General features: G+C 52.5%; 1 protein-coding gene across 3 annotated transcripts in view; it reads left to right on the forward strand.

The window, feature by feature from the left end:
* The window catches only part of MGMT (O-6-methylguanine-DNA methyltransferase), a 277,279-nt gene that overhangs the window by 34,338 nt on the left and 225,593 nt on the right, over window positions 1-17,348 (forward strand). Inside the window, exons 2-3 of one of the 3 annotated variants that reach the window (XM_061403853.1) lie at window positions 16,665-16,760; window positions 17,183-17,319. In XM_061403853.1, the coding sequence (XP_061259837.1) occupies window positions 17,195-17,319 (125 nt within the window). In that variant the 5' untranslated portion in view covers window positions 16,665-16,760; window positions 17,183-17,194. Of the gene's footprint in view, window positions 1-5,012; window positions 5,116-16,664; window positions 16,761-17,182; window positions 17,320-17,348 lie in introns of those variants that run through there. The other 2 variants (XM_061403851.1, XM_061403852.1) reach the window with 2 other exon arrangements.

Genomic DNA, 17,348 nt, shown 5'->3' on the forward strand with positions numbered 1-17,348 from the left:
AGTCTGACTCTAACCCGTTCCCAGCCTGCTGACTTGGTGCGGGAGAGACAGGGGACCTGCTCCTTCTTTGCTGGGGGAGGGGAGGGGGGTTAACTCTGGACCAGAGGGATAAGGGAGGCTCAGAGACTTTGCTGCATTGTGGCCTGTCGTCTTTTCTGGGAGGACACGTGTGCAGGGCAAACTCACATGCAGGCAGAGGCGGTTTGGCTGCCCCGCAGGCCAGCAGCCTTGCCTTGATTTTCTAAGGGGCCATGGGTAATGTTGCCTGACCCACAGGTAGCCCCGACTATCTCATCAGTCCGCATGGTATCCCCATCACAGAGGAGGGCATGGGACTGGAGAGGTTGCCAAGGGCCCGCTCTGCATTTCTCTCTCCAGGCCCAACTGTCTCACCAGCACCCTGCGGAAAGCATGTTCCCAAATGGAACCCGTGGCCCCACAGACTGGGACTGGTGCTGAGTGGGTGTCTCCCTTCAGGTTTTCCACGGAGTCTTCCTCCAGCTTCCTAGAAGGATGGATCGTTTCTCTGTCACCTACACTGAGGATGGGACCCTGTGCAGAGGACACTTGGGCAGAAGGAGTGTGGTTCCTGCACCCTCCTGCCTGCCTCATGGGCAATGTCTGACATGTCTGTGGCTTCAGCCCTACCACTGGAAGGTCTGATGCTGAAGCTCCAATACTTTGGCCACCTGATGGGAGGAGCTGACTCATCGGGAAAGTCCCTGATGCTGGGAAAGATTGAAGGCAGGAGGAGAAGGGGACGATAGAGGATGAGATGATTGGATGGCATCACTGACTCAATGGACGAGTTTGAGTGAACTCCAGGAGATGGTGAAGGACAGGGAGGGCTGGCGTGCTGCAGTCCATGCGGTCGCAAAGAGTTGGACTCGACTGACCGACTGAACAACAACATCCCCTTGCAGGGCGTCCCCTTTGCCTCCTCATGGCCAAGGCCGGTTTCCTGTGCTGAATCTCAGGCTGGAGATCACTGTGGTCACGTGGTGTGAGCTGGTGCTGGCGCTGGGTGCTACCCCTGGGCACAGAACCATTACAGAGACTGGTGTCAGTGCTCTGTCTCGATACCCTGTTGATAAGGTAGAAAACAAACCCCCTTACTCGGTGAATTCTATTGAGTACCATCTTCCTTTGGACAGCGTTTAACTCTGTTTACTTCTTAATGGATGAAATATATGAAGATACTTTCTAAATTTTAAAGTACCAAACACACATGGGAAAAAGGCCAAGGGTGTATGATACCAGCTTACATGCTTTGTTGAGGGTCGTAGCTCTGTGCAGTCTTTTCTGCAGGGAGATCCTGCCTGATTCTCTGAATCCCTTCACCGACTGTCCAGTGCTCCACCTGAGGCCGTGCTGACTGACAGGTCACTATGATGTCATCTTTCTGTAAGCCCTGGACTGCTATCAGTTATGTTTTAAATGTTGTACTTAAGAGTTTGAGACTACTCAGCTGTCTGTGAGGGGAAGAACCTATCTCCTTCTCCAGAGAGATAATTAATTCTTAGAGTATATGGTTTTTGAAGAATTTACTGTAAGATAAAAGACTAGTATTTTATTCTTGCATTTATTAGTATTTAATCAAATGGAAAGTGCACTTTTGGTCTGGAAATCTTGGCTTCAGCCATGGGATTAGACTGAATTATTGTTTAAAGAGTAAAAGGTATAGAATTATATGTTCAAGTTATCAAGCCACTGATAGGTTTTGGGCATAATGTAGCTAATTTAGAACATAAAATTTCCTGCCTTGGGTTAATCGTTCAGCAGCAGCAGTGTGCGTGTCGGTGGCTGCTTGGCCTTGCGGTGGGGATGGTGTCTGCCCCTCCAAGAGCCTTGTGCCATCAAGGCTGGCTCGTTCTTGGCTGCCGGAGCGTATCTGGAACATAAGACTCTTCCATTTGGGATACAAGTCATCAATCACAGTGCGCTTCTCACCCAAGAATCCTTCACCGCAGAAACAGTCTGCAATGGATTCTTTATTAGGGATAAAGAGGCCCTAAGCCTGTGGTCCTTGGTGGTGGCCAGACTTAGCACTCCTGAAGACCTAGTGGCTGGTTTTTCTAAGCCAGTACTTAAGAAATGCCAGAGAACTTTGGTACCTACTTCTTGCTCGAGGTTGTACTGTCAGAGACGGGGGGTGAGCATATGCGATCAAAGTGGATCTTGTGATTTGTTTATTAGCAGGTGGGAGAGAAGGATCCCACAGGACAAAACCTGGGACAGTCTGATAATCACTTACGTACTTTGAGGTCAGGAGGTGGCAGACTTTTCCTAAAATAAACTGTATGGTAAATGTTGCTGGCTTTGCAGGCTGTATGGTCCTATCACAACTACAGCTGACCCTTCAACAACATGGGGCTTAGGGACACCCCCACCCCCCACCCCCCACCCCCATCCCACACAGTTGAAACTCCGGGCATAATTTATAGTCAGCCCTCCGTATCATGGCTCTGCATTCACCATTCCCACCAACCAAGGGTTGTGCAGCCCTATAGCATTCACTATTGAAAACAATCCGCGTATAAGTGTATCCACATGGTTCAAATCGATGTTATTCAAGGGTCAGCTGTACTCACTAGAGCTTCTGTAGACAACACAGAATGAGCCTGGCTACATTCTACTGAAACTATTTATAGACTCTTAAATGTGAATTTCATGTCATTTTCGCACATCCTGAAGTGTTTTTATTTGGACTTTCCCCAACCATTTAAAAATGCCCTGCACCCTGCGGGCCCCAGGCCCCAGTCATCGTCAGGTACACAGTTCTTCCCCCACACATGTCCCTGCTCTTTACTCTCAGCCCTTCTTGGTGTTGAGCACCTTGCCTCATTTGTGGAATGCACCGGGAAATGATGCTTTTGAACTGTGGTGTTGAGAAGACTCTTGAGAGTCCCTTGGACTGCAAGGAGATCCAACCAGTCTGTTCTAAAGGAGATCAGTCGTGGGTGTTCTTTGGAAGGAATGATGCTAACGCTGAAACTCCAGTACTTTGGCCACCTCATGCGAAGAGTTGACTCATTGGAAAAGACTCTGATGCTGGGAGGGATTGGGGGCAGGAGGAGAAGGGGACGATGGAGGATGACGTGGCTGGATGGCATCACTGACTCGATGGACCTGAGTTTGAGTGAACTCCGGGAGTTGGTGATGGACAGGGAGGCCTGCTGCTGCTACTGCCAAGTCACTTCAGTCATGTCCGACTCTGTGCGACCCCATAGACAGCCCACCAGGCTCCCCCATCCCTGGGATTCTCCAGGCAAGAACACTGGACTGGGTTGCCATTTCCTTCTCCAATGCGTGAAAGTGAAAAGTAAAAGTGAAGTCGCTCAGTCGTGCCCGACTCCTAGCGACCCCATGGACTGCAGCCTACCAGGCTCCTCTGCCCATGGGATTTTCCAGGCAACAGTACTGGAGTGGGGTGCCATTGCCTTCCCTGCAGGGAGGCCTGGCGTGCTGCAATTCATGGGGCTGCAAAGAGTCAGACATGCCTGAGCAACTGAACTGAACTGAACCCGGGAAAGGCTGATGAAGGGTGGAGTCAGGGAGTAATTGTCTGCATCTGGTCAGTGGGTCCTGGCGGGACCCTCACTTTGGGCAGGGCTATTTCTATCAGCCTCCCCAAGAGCCACCGTCGATCCGTCTTCCAGGTGTGGGGTGTGCTTCCTGGCTGTTTGCTGGACCCGTCTCTTGAGGATTTCGGCGGAGCCTGTTCTGGAGTCTGGATCTAACTGTACTCACTGCGCTGTATGAATCAGTGCAAACAGGGATTGGGTTATTGAACCAGGGGACAGAATTATAGTGAGTCCCCTGTGGAGGCTAATTACATCAGCAACACAAAAAGCACGTGTTTATAACATAGAGGTTCTATCCACACACAGGTAGGAAACTTTATTGACTAGAACGTCTTTCTCCTGGCTTGATTGCAGACAAACCTCTGATACTTTGATACTCTGGGGTTCTTTGGGGGTGAGGACGATTCTGATTCACATCTTGCTGTCAGGAAGACAAGTGTGAGAGCTTTGCACTTCCCCACCAGCCCTGCTGGCCCAGCTCTGCGGTGGCTGCAGCCAGTGGCCTGTCCTGTCCCGCTCTGCAGCAGGCATCTCTTGGGTTTGGCTGCTTTGCCAGATTGAAAAGTGTTTCTCTCAGATCTTCCCACCTGTTCTCACATGTTTCTTATTCTCTTAAGTCAGTTAAACTTGACCCAACTGTAGGGGTGGATAAAGAATGAGGTTATTTTCTGCTACGACATATTTAAGCTGAAGCTTCCCAAGACATCACAGTTGTCTTGAGACGTGACACTTCATTGTGAGCACCAGCCTGCCAGCCTCTGCTGCTCCGTGACAGGCTGTCACCGCAGAGCCCAGGACTGAGTTGGTGCCTCAAGTTGGGGAACATCTTCAGGTTGTGAGGCGGGAGCTGTCGGCAGTGTGGGCTGAGGACCCAGGGGTGACCCGGGCCAGAGCCCCCCCGCCGTCAGACCTCCGCACGACTACTTTCCTGGCGGATGTGCACACAAGCAGTCCTAACAGTAGTTAAAAGTTAGGGAAAAGGTGGCATTTTTTCATTTTTTTTCTTCACAGTAAATTATAAGCAGCTCATTCTCTGTCCTTACTGACGTTCCATGCCATGACTGACGTGGGGATGCTCTGAGACTTGGGGAGTCAGGGGCTCAGGTGTCAGCCCGTGGCTGGGATCCTGTGGCTGATGTGGCTCCCTGCCCACCGGGCCACATTCTGTGCACAGGGCACCGTGGCTCCGGGTCCGCGTGGGACTCAGGGTTCACATAAGTAGCTTGAGTCCTCACGGGGACTTGTACCTGTGAGACTCGGGGGTTTCCTCAGGACTCAGGCTTCCCGCGAGATTTCGGGATCCACAGTGGACTCGGGATTCCCTTGGGACTCAGGGTTCCCGTGGGACTAGGAGTTCGCGCGAGACTCTGGGTCCCGGGAGACGCAGAGTTCACGCGAGATGTGGTGTTCCCGCGGAACTCAGGTTCCCGTGAGAATTGGGGTTCTTATGAGACCTGGGGTTTCCTCGGGACTCGGGGTTCCCACGAGACTCGGGGTTCCCGGCGCTGTGGAGTCGACCGCTCTCCCTGAGGTGATGAGTGCCCGGAAGCCCGAGGGGCGTCGTCTTGTAACAGCGTCGGATGCGCCTTCTAGGTTAAAGGGGCAGGAGAGACCAGTCAGCCTTGAGCGCAAGGAGCTGTGGAGGGGGGCGTTCGGCGGCAGGGTCCGCTGTGCGCGGCGCCTCCCCCAGGACGGCTGCGGTCAGCAGCGGGGTGTCCCGCAACGCTGCCCTGGGAGGCCGGCTCCTGTGCGCCCGCAGCCCTGGGGGCCTCCCCGCCGTGGCCGTTGCTCCCACCTCAGGAGCCCCCAGGGGTGTCGTGCCGCTTCTGGAGTGGCGAGGGGACCTGGGACCGGGCGTGAGTGGCCGCTCAGGGTCACCTGCAACCTCCCTCCCCCTTCTCGGGGCCCTGGCGTGCGGGGCTGAGTCGGCCAGACTCAGGCCGCGTGCGACCCCGAGGACCAGGCGGCAGGCTCGGCCGCGCGGAGACCTGCGGTGCGCATGCTGCCCTCTGGCGCGTAGTGTCCGCCCAGCGCTGCTCCCAGCCGAGCCCAGAGGCCCGGCCCGTTAGAGCAGAGGAGCAGCTGGAAGGAGGGGTCGTCCTGCAGAATTAAGACTTTCGGCCGTGTTTCCAAATCCTGCTCCAGTGGCTGTGGATGCAAAGTTCTCATCTTGGCTCTGACTCTCTGGGCTCCTCGCAGGAGGTCTGGGCCTCGGTCCTCCTTGTAGCCTGCTTCCTCTGATCATTGGTGCATCTGGCCTTCTGGCTCCTGGTACATTGGTTATTAAAGAATAGCTCTTCATAACCTGCTCAAACGAACGCCTTGGAATGGAGCTTCTCCCATCTTTCACCCTAAGCCCCCTGAGAGGAGGAGGGCTGGGGGCAGTGGCTAGTGCTTCCCGGGTCTGGGAACCCAGCAAGTGGGAAACATCTTTGAAGTCTCCTTTTTCACCTTAATAAAAATGTGGTTTTCGTGTATCATTCTCATTTTGGTGTTCAGTTTTTCTTCCCTGAAATTAATCAGCTGGGCAGGTGTACAGCGTTTCACTTGTAGTTTTGTGTGGGTAGGCTCCCCTGTGTACCCGGAGAGTGTGTACACTCAGGTGTGAGCATGCTGCGACCCCAGCCTCTCACTTCACTGCTTTGTGTAGATTTGAGTCTGGTCTTCAGTGCTTTGATTAGTAGGAAAGCTTTGTAGGGAACATTTTTAATGGTTGTCGCTAATACACTTCTGAAAAGACCTTTATTGGTCTCACTGTAGATGGTTCTGGTATCATGCGCCAATTTTTGGCAAGATGCAGAGGTATTTTAGCTAAACTGTTCGAATGGATATGTGTGCAGTAGTTGTCACTTTGGTATTGTACCTGGAAATATTTTTCAAAAATGCCTGAAGTTCCAAGAAATTTCTGGAGTAGTTTGTTAAGCTGTACATGTGTTAGATTTCTGCACTTCTCTGTGATCTGTTTCTTTTACACACACACACACACACACACACGAGTTTATATTCCAACTGCTTCCTAACTAATTTCTGTGTATTTGCACAAATTCACAACAGCCTTTGAGCTTCAGAACAGAAAAGCAGTTACCTTCCTGCGTGGTGTATACCTTAGTTTGCTAACAGGAACAAAAATGAAAACTTTAGAAAGGAAAACTGAGTTTTAAGTATAGTTTTAAAATGTAGATGGTGCCTCTTTTCTAGAAATGGTGGTTCTAAAGACCAGTGAACAAATTTCCTAAACGTCCCTCTAACACGGCAGCTCTGACAGGCAGGCATTTTCTCAGCTGTTTTTATAACATGCTGCTTGTAGCTGGGTTGTTCAGATGACTGGCGAATGCTTATTTAACAAGACGCACGTGTGTGATGCTGCGGGGCTGAGCTCGCCCTGGCCCTGACTCCCCAACTGTTGTTGTGACGAGTATTCTTCAAGACCAAAGTGTGGTTAATCAGGATGGTGCTCTGCCACGCAGGGTCGGCTCCAGTGATGAGAATGAAAAAAAGCACAGATCGCATGTTCTCAAAGTCTGTATATGCTCGGAACAGGCAGAGCGCAGTATGTATGGGACCCGCACACCAGCAGGTCTCATTTGAAAGCCTAGCCGGGTATCTGTGATGCAGAAACATACATGTCAGGGCCGTAGCAGAAGGCTTTGGGGTGATTTTTTTTTTTTTTAATTAGGAAGAAAAAACTTTATTTTTTAGAGCAGTTTCAGGTTCCCAGCAAAGTTGAGCAGAAGGTACAGGGAGTTCCCATATACCCCTTGCCCCTCCCCACCATCACCCCCCCACACACATTGATAAGTTTGTCCTTTGTTTAAGTCAGGGTGTACTCTTGGTGGTGCTCTGCACGGGTTTGGACAGCTGTGTTCAGTGTAATGTCCTGCATCCACCGCCACCACAGCCTCCAGAACGGTTCCCCACCCCGGAAATCTGTGTTCTGCTGTTCCTCCCTCTCTCCCCCAACCCTGGGAACCACTGGCTTTTTTACTGTCTCCACATACTTGGAATCACAGAGTATGCAGTCTTTTCAGTCTTTTTTCACATAGTAACATTCATCTAAGTTCCTTCCGTGTCTCCTCATGGCCTGATGCCACGTTTCTTCTTCACAGTGACTGATAGTCCATTGTCTCATGCAGCACTTCAGCCGCTCCCTGAGCGAGGGACATGTTGATTGCTTCCAGGCTTTAGCATTGTAATAAAGTGGCCATAAACTTGCAGGCTTTTGTATAGATGTGAAGTGATGTTTTGGCACAACTTCTGGATCTGTTCTAAATTTGATATACCAGGTGGCAATGCCAGTATTTTGTTTGGTAAAATCATTTCAACCAAATTGAAGCTTTCTTCTTGGTTGTTCGGGCATAATTGAGCCATATTCTGACTTTTTTGGTGGAAAGTGACCTGATGAAATTCCACGGTGGAGACCCCGGCCTGGTGGCACTGTGAGCTGGGTCTTAGCCACGGGCCTGGGTTTTTCCCTGGTGTTTTCCTTCTTGACTCACACACCTGGCGGGGACCAGTCCTGTCCACTTTCTTCTCCACTCTCTTTGGCCAGGCTTATTAAGAAGTGATCGGTAGGCGTATTTTCTCTCTTGTAGGAGTTTGACACGTTTTTTTCCTAGTTAAAAGAATCCCTCACACCTGATTGTTAGGTGGGCTGATCTTGAGTAACGAGGACAAAGGTGCTTCCCTGATGCCTTTTTTCTTATCCTCTGTTCAGCAGGGTGATTGTAAAACTGGTCATCTTTTCATGATGACTTTGTTGATGTCAGAAGGAGCTGGAGCTGGGTTGCTGGTCATCTTTTCGTGATGGCTTTATTGATGTCAGAAGGAGCTGCAGCTGAGTTGCACCCCTTTCCTACATCAGTCCTCAGTGCCAGCGGGCTCCCACTTCACACACGTAGCAGATGGAAAGGCCGGGAGGCCTGAGATGCGGCTCCTGGGGAGGCCTGAGCTCTGCTGTGGGCTGAGCACTGACTCGGGGGCGGCCTCAGGAGCACACGTCTGAGCTCCATGTTTGTACACTGCGAGGAAGAAGGCAGGCAGGTTTTCTTTTTCCAGCCTCTCTCTGGTCATTTTCATTGTGCAGGATACCAATACTAGAAATGGTTAAAAGTGGAAGGTATAGGACTGTGAAGATGGTTCTGGAAGGACAGTGTTTAAACAGGCGTGGCTGGCCTGGAACGCTACAAGCAAAGGAGGAGGAAGACAGCTTGTTACTGGGTTTCTTGCTTTTGATATAGTGGGAACCCGGCCTCTGGCGCCAACTGCTTAATTCAGAACATTAAATACCATTCATGTTGAAAGGGAGATGAAACGAAATTCACTTAGTTTTTTCAGAGGTCTCCAAATAGCCATGAAAAATCAATTTTTTTCTGCCACCAATTAATGTCAGCCACTCTGTGGCTTTAGGTGGCTGCCATGATGATGCAGGGAGCTGGGCCTGCCAGGCCTCCAGGCTGGGGTCGCGGGCTTGTGCTTCACGGGAGTGGAAAGGGGGGCGGGCTGGCTGCTTAACCCCTTCTGTGTCCTGAACGTGGCCTGTGGTGCTGTCCGCCTAAAAGCGTGGGGTCGCGGGCTTGTGCTTCACGGGAGTGGAAAGCGGGGCAGGCTGGCTGCTAAGCCCTTCTGTGTCCTGGACGTGGCCCGTGGTGCTGTCCCCCTGGAAGCGTGTGGGCCTGGTTCTACCTGCGGCTGGGGGCCTCCATTAAGGAAGTCAGGTTTCCCACCATGAGAGCAGGCCCCTGTGGCTCTCGGGAAATATTCAAAGAACTGACTTGTCACAGCCTCCGCAGGACCCTGTAGCCTAGCTCTCAGATCACACATGTGTGGGTTTGGCATGTTGGGAACTGATGGTGGGCTTTGGATGGTGGGCTTCCTCCTGTCCTCCCACGGGGCTCCCCAGGCCTCCACTTGGCTGCTTCTGGAAGAAGGGCCTGCCGATCGCTGTTTCCAGGACAAGCCCCTGTTTTCCTCAGCTGTAAAGCTGGTGCTTAGGAGTAATGATGGTTGGGTGGTAACTTTTCCTCCTCTTTCTGGCTTGGAAACCAGCATGGCCTGCTGTTACTGGAGCAGATTCTGTTATGAACGCATCATAACCCTGTGGGGTGGTTACAGCATCCCAGACACCGCATGCCCCTCCCCTGCTCGGGAGGCTCTTGGGTCCTCGGTGCTTCCGTTTGTCCCCCTGCTCGTGTCCCCACAGGAGCTACTGCCGTGGGCTCCCTCTGACGGGGGTCCTTGCCCTCCCGTGTCTGCAGCCTCCTGACCTCCCAGGCACCCTGTGCTCCCTCTGGCTCAGGGCCTTAGCACACAGACCTGCCTGCCAGGAATGCCCCCTCCTCCAACCCTCCCTCAGAAAATGTGACTCCCTTTTTTGTGTAGGCACCTCTTCCAGGAATCCTCTGGCCCTCAGACCCCAGCCTGTCATTAATCCTGGAGTTCTCCTTCTGAGTCCTCACATCAAGTATACTTGACTGATTTGGATAATTAACTAATTTATTCAACAGCTATTTACTGAGCACCTATGATGCATTCTAAGTGTAAGTATACAGCGTCAGCTTCCTTGATGGCTCAGACGGTAAAGAATGTGCCTGCAATGCAAGAAACCCGAGGTTCGATCCCTGGGTTGGGAAGATCTCCTGGAGAAGGAAATGGCAATCCACTCCATTATCCTTGCCTGGAGAATTCCATGGACAGAGGAGCCTGGAGGGTTACAGTCCATAGCGTCGCAAAGAGTCAGCTATGAATGAGAGACTACACTTTCACTTTTCAAGTTGAAGAAAACAGGAAATCCTCCCAACCTTGGCTTGAAACGGAGTTTTCTTTTTCTCACACAAGTACAAGTCTGGCCACAGACAGCACTGGCCTGGTGGGGCCGGCAGTGTCGGGGCCAGAGGCTCTCTAGTCTCGGCTTGTACTCAACGGCTGCCGCAGCTCCAGGCATCACATCTGCAGTGTCAAGAAAGGGAGAGAGGGGACGAGATGGTGCCAGCCACACAAAAACTTTTTTAAAGTTAAAACAAGCAGACTTCTCCTTATTCATTGGCCAGAATTGTCACATAACATTTGCTACCTGTATTGGAGCTTACGTTCTAGTGAAGGCAACACATGGCAAATGAAATAAACCTAGTATAATTTTATGTGACACAAGTGCTATGAAGGAAAAGAATGGGAAAGGATGGATAAAGGAGATGGACTGTTTCAGGAAGATTTCTCTGAGACAGTGACCTTTGAGCAGGATTGTGAACTAAGTGGCGGAGGCCGCGGTACCAGTATGAAGGAGGCGTTTCGAACGGCCTGAATGGCGGCGCCGGCGCTGAGGCCAGAGCCGTGCCTGTGCGCAGGCGCAGTAGACGCGGGTGAGTTGCGCTCCCAGCCAGAGGTGCGGTCAGAAGGACGGGAGGGCCCCAGGGTGCTGCGGGGCTGTGTAGGCCTCATGTGTAGGTGTAGTGATGGGAAAGGAGGAGATGTGATTTCTTCCTTGGGTCTTTATTTTGTTCAACCATATATTTTTCTTTTTTTAAGATTCAGTTGTTCTTGGCTCTGCTGGGTCTTCTTTGCTGCGCACAGGCTTTCTCTGGTTGTGGCAGGTGGGGGCTCCTCTCTCATGGTGGCGGCTTCTCTTGATGCAGAGCGCAGGCTCTAGGTGTCTGGGCTTCAGCAGTCGTGGAGCCCAGGCTGAATCGTCCCCTGGACCAGGGATCAAACTGGTGTCCCTTGTGTTGCAAGGCGGATTCTTAACCACTGGACTACCAGGGAAGAACTCCCCTCCCCCCATTTTTTTGTAAGTCAAATAAAATTTCATACCCCAGAGTTTTTATTTTACAAAGAAAAGTAGTAACAGTCCTTTGTTTGATGGCTGTGAGATTGAGACAATGATAAATGTAGAACATTTGCTGACATCATCTGTATATTATGTTGAATTTTAATAGTTTTTATCCTTGGAAAAGAATTTCAAATTTACTGTAGAAACTCCGAACATGCAGGTAAGAGATGCAGGTAGATACTTTTAAATCATTCTACCATATCTATATTGATAGTCTAAAATACACTTTTACTTCAGAGCACTTTTGGATCTAGACAAAGGCTGCAGAGATCGTTCAGCAGGATTTGCTTTCTGTGGGTAGTTTTCCTCCCCTGGCGGACCGCATTTGTCTCATTCCAGTTGTGAGCCCCTGAGCCTGGGGCTCATGTATAGGGCGCTTGAGTAGACATTTACTATTAATCCTTACTCATGGCGCATTATGTAGTCTGCCTTCTCTCCTGCATGGGTTGAGCTCATCCTCAGTCCTCGAACTGTCTCCATGGTCTCCACCACAACTCCAAACCTCTGTGCCCACCCATTCTTTACACAGCGGCCAGAGAATGTCTTTGAAAAGGCCAACCTGGTGGATTTGTCCCCAGCGTAAAGCTCTGGGGCGCCTCAGGGACAAAGCAAGGCTCAACGCTGACCCACGGAGGCCGTGTATCTGCCTGCGGTTCTCTCTGCAGCGGCTGGGCCTCCTCCCTGGCCCCCTGGTTCTGCTCCTGGGCTCCCTCCCCACCCGGCCGGCTTCCCACGTGCACCTTCTCGCCTGGCCAGCTCCTTGTTGTGATTCCGGTCTCTGTGTAGATGTCATGTTCTCCAGACCTTCTCAGCTGTTCCCCTGCAGCAGGCTGCCCTGCTCCCCTGGGGCAGCCGCCCTCCCCGCCTGGCAGCAGCCTGGCCGTGAGTCCTGCCAGGCTGCCAGAAGCCTGCTTGGCCCTAGGCTTGGTGCTTGGGCTGTGAATGTTGGAGAGTCTGCAGTGAGCAGCGTGTTTCCTGGGTCTTGTTCCCTTTGCAGCTTGCTTATTGGGGTCACAGTCATGGCCTTCTCTGGGCGGGCGTCCGTTGATGGGGTTCCCTCTCAGAGCTGGCGGTGGGTTGGCCTCCGGGGCCTGGGGGCGTTTCTGTGGGGGTGTTGGGCAGGCCTGCCACGTTTGTAGGGCTCAGGATTCCGTCAGCTTCTTTGTGCCGCCGTGTGCATGGCAGCCCCGTGTGTGTCTGGCATTGTTGTTTTCCAGACGGCACCTCCCACCAGCCTGTGTTGAGACGCCCTGGCTCCCTGATGTGTTCGCCTGCTATTGAAACCGCGCCCTTCTTGCTGCCCGGTTCCAGCCTCTGAGGGTCCCTCCTGGTGTCTGTGACGCCCCCGTCTCTCCTGCTGGCTTCCCCCGACCCCTCTGCGAGGCCTGCCAGCTCCACGGGACCTGTAGCACGCCTGCTGTTTCAGCCTGGGCTTGTCTTCAGCACACACTCCACGCCAAATGGCCCAGCGCTTCTGTCCTGGGGACACATTATCCATTACATAGTAGGATTCAGTATTCAGCTAATTTTTACTCTTGCTCATGGAAGGACTCTGTGCGGAATGTCCTGGTTGTCTACAGGAAGGGAAGTTGTGCACAGGCTTCTGTGGAGTCTCAAATGCCATTTCTGGCAGAGTTGGTATAAAATATTGTAAAAATTGCAGCTTTTCTTTTTCTGGCAAAGTAGCCGTCGGTGGGTTATGGTGCATTATCTGACGAGCAGGGCGCTGCTACTGCGCTTGAAAGCCCACAGGCGCTCCTGAAAGGACAGCCAGGCCGAGGCCGGAGTCCTCGGGGAGTCCTCACGTTCAGGAACACTGAAGTAGGCTTTGATTTCCATCCTGTTTACCCAGTAAGGAAGTCTAAGGAGCTCACTCCCTCAGACTTCACGTAACTACATGATCTGCTGCATGGATATGGCTGGAAGTGACACGCCACTTGTTCAGAACTGAGATTTTGAACTTGCCAGGTATTCCTGTTAAGAATGAGCTGCCCTTTGTTGGTTCTTGGCGTGATTTGTGGTTGGCCCCCATGCTCTGTGAGGCCGGTGGAGCTGGTTCTGAGAGTGAGAAGTCAGCCGCACGCAGGCTGTGAGTTGAGCCCAGGTGGTGGTCCGGGCAGTGCTGTGTTGGCAGGTGTGTGCCGCTGCAGACCACGGGGCAGCACGGCGGCTTCGGGCCGAGCTTCGGAGTCCTCGTGGTCCCCTCAGAGGTGGAGGGCCTGGAGTGTATGGCTGTTACTCGGGCCAGAGGCAGCCCTTCCAGCTCAAGAAGCTGGCTGGCTGCCCTTCCCTGCATTCCAGGCCAGTGGCCTCCGAAGTGCAGCCAGTCTGGGCTGTGCTCAGGAAGCTGGCATGACATGCCAGGCCCTTCTCCCAGAGGAGCGAGGAGGGGCCCAAGCTCGCTCGTGCTCCCAAGCGGGGGAATCCCTCGTGCCCCTGCGCCCTGAGTCACCTTCGTTGCCTGCCCCTGGCTTGCTCTGCACACCTGGACGTGTCTCTCCAGCCTTTGCTCGGATAAGGGTGAGGGTTGGGTGTGTGCCGAGCCGGACAGAAGTCCTTCCCAAATGCAGGAGTACCTGGCCCACCCCATTCATGGCTTTTCCCATCTTCTCCAGCTGGGCCCACAGAATACCCCAGTGAGGTTGGCGAAAACAGTATTACTATTCCTATTTATTGTTGAGAAAATTGAGGCCTGGGAAGGACATCACCGTTTGACCTTTCTCTTGGTTGGCGCTGTGCCAGTCTTACTTTCTGTAGCAGTGCCAGTCCGTGTCCTTGAGGGGGTCCGACACAGACAAAGCCCTTCTGGCAGCTGTCCTTCTTCCTGGACGCTCGACGTAGGTGTCATGGGCCTGGCCCCACGCCAGCTCTGAGCTCCTGCCTGGGCCTCAAGTCCCGGGACACGTGAGAGGGAGCCCGGGCAGCAGGGCACTGACAGTGGCCGGAGCATCCTGTTCTCTCTGGGCGGCGGTGCCTGCGGGGCCTGCCGCGTGCCTGCAGTCCCCGGAGCTCCCACAGGTGTATCCTGAGGCTTGGTACCGCCTGTGGCTGGACGGTGGCCAGTCTTGGTTCCTACTGTTTTCTGAGCTTCTTCCCAGAACTTCTGTGAGTCTTTCAGTAAGTTGCTTTTGTGCTTAAATTAGCCAGTACCGGTTTCCCATGCCTGTAAGCAGGCGAAACAGCCTGACGGAGGCCAGTGCTTCTGAGCAGGAATGGGTAGGGGGCAGGGGTCGGTGAACAATTGGCGAGTACTTACTTGGTAGAGAAACAAAGCTGCTTTCTTCTTACCCCCCTAATGCGCCCTTGAGCCTTTGGAGTGATGCTGGAGCACCATGGGGTTTCGGGAATGCCGCTTGACGTCTTCAAGGCATGGCTCGTTCTCCTGTCCTGGGCTCTTGGGGGGCAGAGGCGGCGATCAGCGTGGCCTTACATAGGGAAAGAGCAGTTGGCGAGGTGGTGGTGGTCAGGCTCTCTCTCGCCCTGTGGCTGCCGGCTCCTGCCCCACGTTTTGTGAATATGTGATTATGTAACAGCTGAGGTCACTTACAGCACCGCACACGCGCAGTACCCTGTGTAAGCACCACCTGAGACGCCCTTGTGGCTGCGTCTGCTGGGTCAACCTCGAGAGGAGAGGCTCCAGCATGTCTGCTGCTGCTGCTGCGGCTGCTGCGCCAGCCTGCAGAGATTAAACATGTCTGCAGTTCCTGTGGCTCTTCAAGTTTTCTTCCAGCTTCCCTGCTCTTGCCTGGCCTACCCTGGGTTCAGCGAACAGAGGTACAGCAAGAGACATTAGGAGCAGGTGGAAGGCACAGGGAAGGGAGAAGAACCTGGGGCAAGAGCGGGGAGGTGTGCTGAGGTTTCCCAGTAAGGTAGACAGCAGGCTGCGTGGTGCAGACTGGACAGTCAGGGACGGGGCAGTCTCTGGTGTCCACACCCGGAGACTGGAGCCCTCGATGCGTGTGAGAGCGCCTGTGGCTTATAGGGCTGCAGGACAGCCAGTTGGCTCGGCCCCTGGAGCGTGAAGGCAGCCACGGCCAGCAGCCTGCAAGTGGCGAGCATGGGTGTATCCCAATAAAGCTTTATTTACAAAGCAGGTGCTGGGCTGGGTTTGGTCCATGGGCTGCAGTTCGCTGGCCCTGCTGTGGTCCCTTCACGTCATTAGTGTTTTAGCTGAGGGGTGGTTGGCGTGGGAAGAGCCCAAGTGTAATGAGTGCCGGGCGCCCTTCCTCAGGGAGGTGAGAGTTGGTGGGGAGTCCTGGAGGATGGGGTGGGAATGAAGGAGCTGACAGTGAGAGATGAGTGCCTGTGGAGGTGCAGCTGGCGAGGTGCAAGGGAACGCGTTGTCCAGGGCAAATCCGGGTCTGGGTGTGGGCAGGGATGGGTGGAAGTGCTGTGTACAGGAGAATTTATGCAAGGTGACAGTTTTGGTCAAGTTCATTTGGAGTGTTTTCGGGACACAGAGGTCGAGAGAGCAGGTAAGCAGGCGAGCTCAGAGGGTGTACCCTAGACCGCTGTGGCTGAGGGTGGAGCTCTGGAGAGAGGAGTATTAGTAGAGGCGGGGCAGGGGTCCATGCGGGGAGGAAGCAGCCCAGTGCTGCTCCGGGCCAGGTGGGCTTCCCACAGCCCTCACCTCTGGAGTCGAGAGCTTTGTTTTTAATGTCAGTCGGCCTAAACCATGGTCCTGGCTTCTCACTGCTCTTAGTACAGCTTCTCTTTCTTGTAAACCTTTGCTGAGTTGACCAAAGTTAACATCCCTCAGAATTCACATGGATGGTACATCATGGGATAGCGGTCGTACACTTCTTTGAACAAGTTCTTCCTCACCCTTCTGGTTGCCACTAGACCCCCCTCCAAAGCCCTTCTCCTGAAATGGAGAAGGTCACATGCAGAAGGTCAGAGACACAGATCTTGTTCCCAGCTGTGTCCCTCCTGCTCTAAGAGGTGAGAAGGGATGAAGGGCTGCCCTATTGCTAAAGTCCTTACATTTTGGGTCCCTTTAAAAATTGAAAAAAGGGGACTACCCTGACAGCTTCCTAGGTGGCTCAGATGGTAAAGTGTCTGCCTACAATGTGGAGACCCGAGTTCGATCCCTGGGTCAGGAAAATCCCCTGGAGAAGGAAATGGCAACCCACTGCAGTTTTCTTGCCTGGAGAATTCCATGGATGGAGGAGCCTGATAGGCTCCAGTCCATGGGGTCGCAAAGAGTTGGATACGACTGAGCGACTTCAGTTTGTAGCTGAAATTTGTGTGCTTTCCAGAGCGAAAGAGCCGTGTCCAGCGTGCATCTGCCTGGCCACCCACCTGTTAACACGGGGGCCATTGTGTTAAGAGCAGAGTTGAATTGCACTGTTTCTGTAAGTTCACTCCATAATGCTCTATTGTTAAATATACTTTATTCAAAGTATTAAATGGTTTGTCTTTAGTTGTCATTAAAAAAGTTGTTGGTAATTGTTTTATTTTAAATAGTTTTAGGGACTATTTAAGAGAAGCTTTAATTTCATCTTTGACTATGCATTGGTTAAAGATAAATGAGAAGAAAGGGAGATAGTAATTTAAGGAAATGAAAGGAGAATGCATTGCTGTTCTGTGCAATTACGGTAATTTTCTGTCTCCAAAGTAACTGTGTTATAAAAATGACACATTATGATTAAATTCAAAAAATGGGAAAGAAAGCTTCGCAAGTGTTTCATGTCTTATATAGCTGGGGCTTCTGTTATGCTTTAGAAGTGACCAAACTCTTTCACATAGGCTTAACTGTAGTAATTGTTTTCTCTAGGTACTTGGGAGAATGGACGAGACCTGTGAAATGAAATACAAAGTGGTGGACAGCCCTCTGGGGAAGTTGGAGATCTCTGGTTGTGAGCGGGGTCTGCATGGGATAAAGCTGCATGGCGGGAAGACCCCAGACACTGGGTGAGTGAACGTCCTGTGTGACACCCACG

Source organism: Bos javanicus, chromosome 26 (genome assembly GCF_032452875.1).
Source record: "Bos javanicus breed banteng chromosome 26, ARS-OSU_banteng_1.0, whole genome shotgun sequence".
Taxonomy (NCBI): Eukaryota; Metazoa; Chordata; class Mammalia; order Artiodactyla; family Bovidae; genus Bos; species Bos javanicus.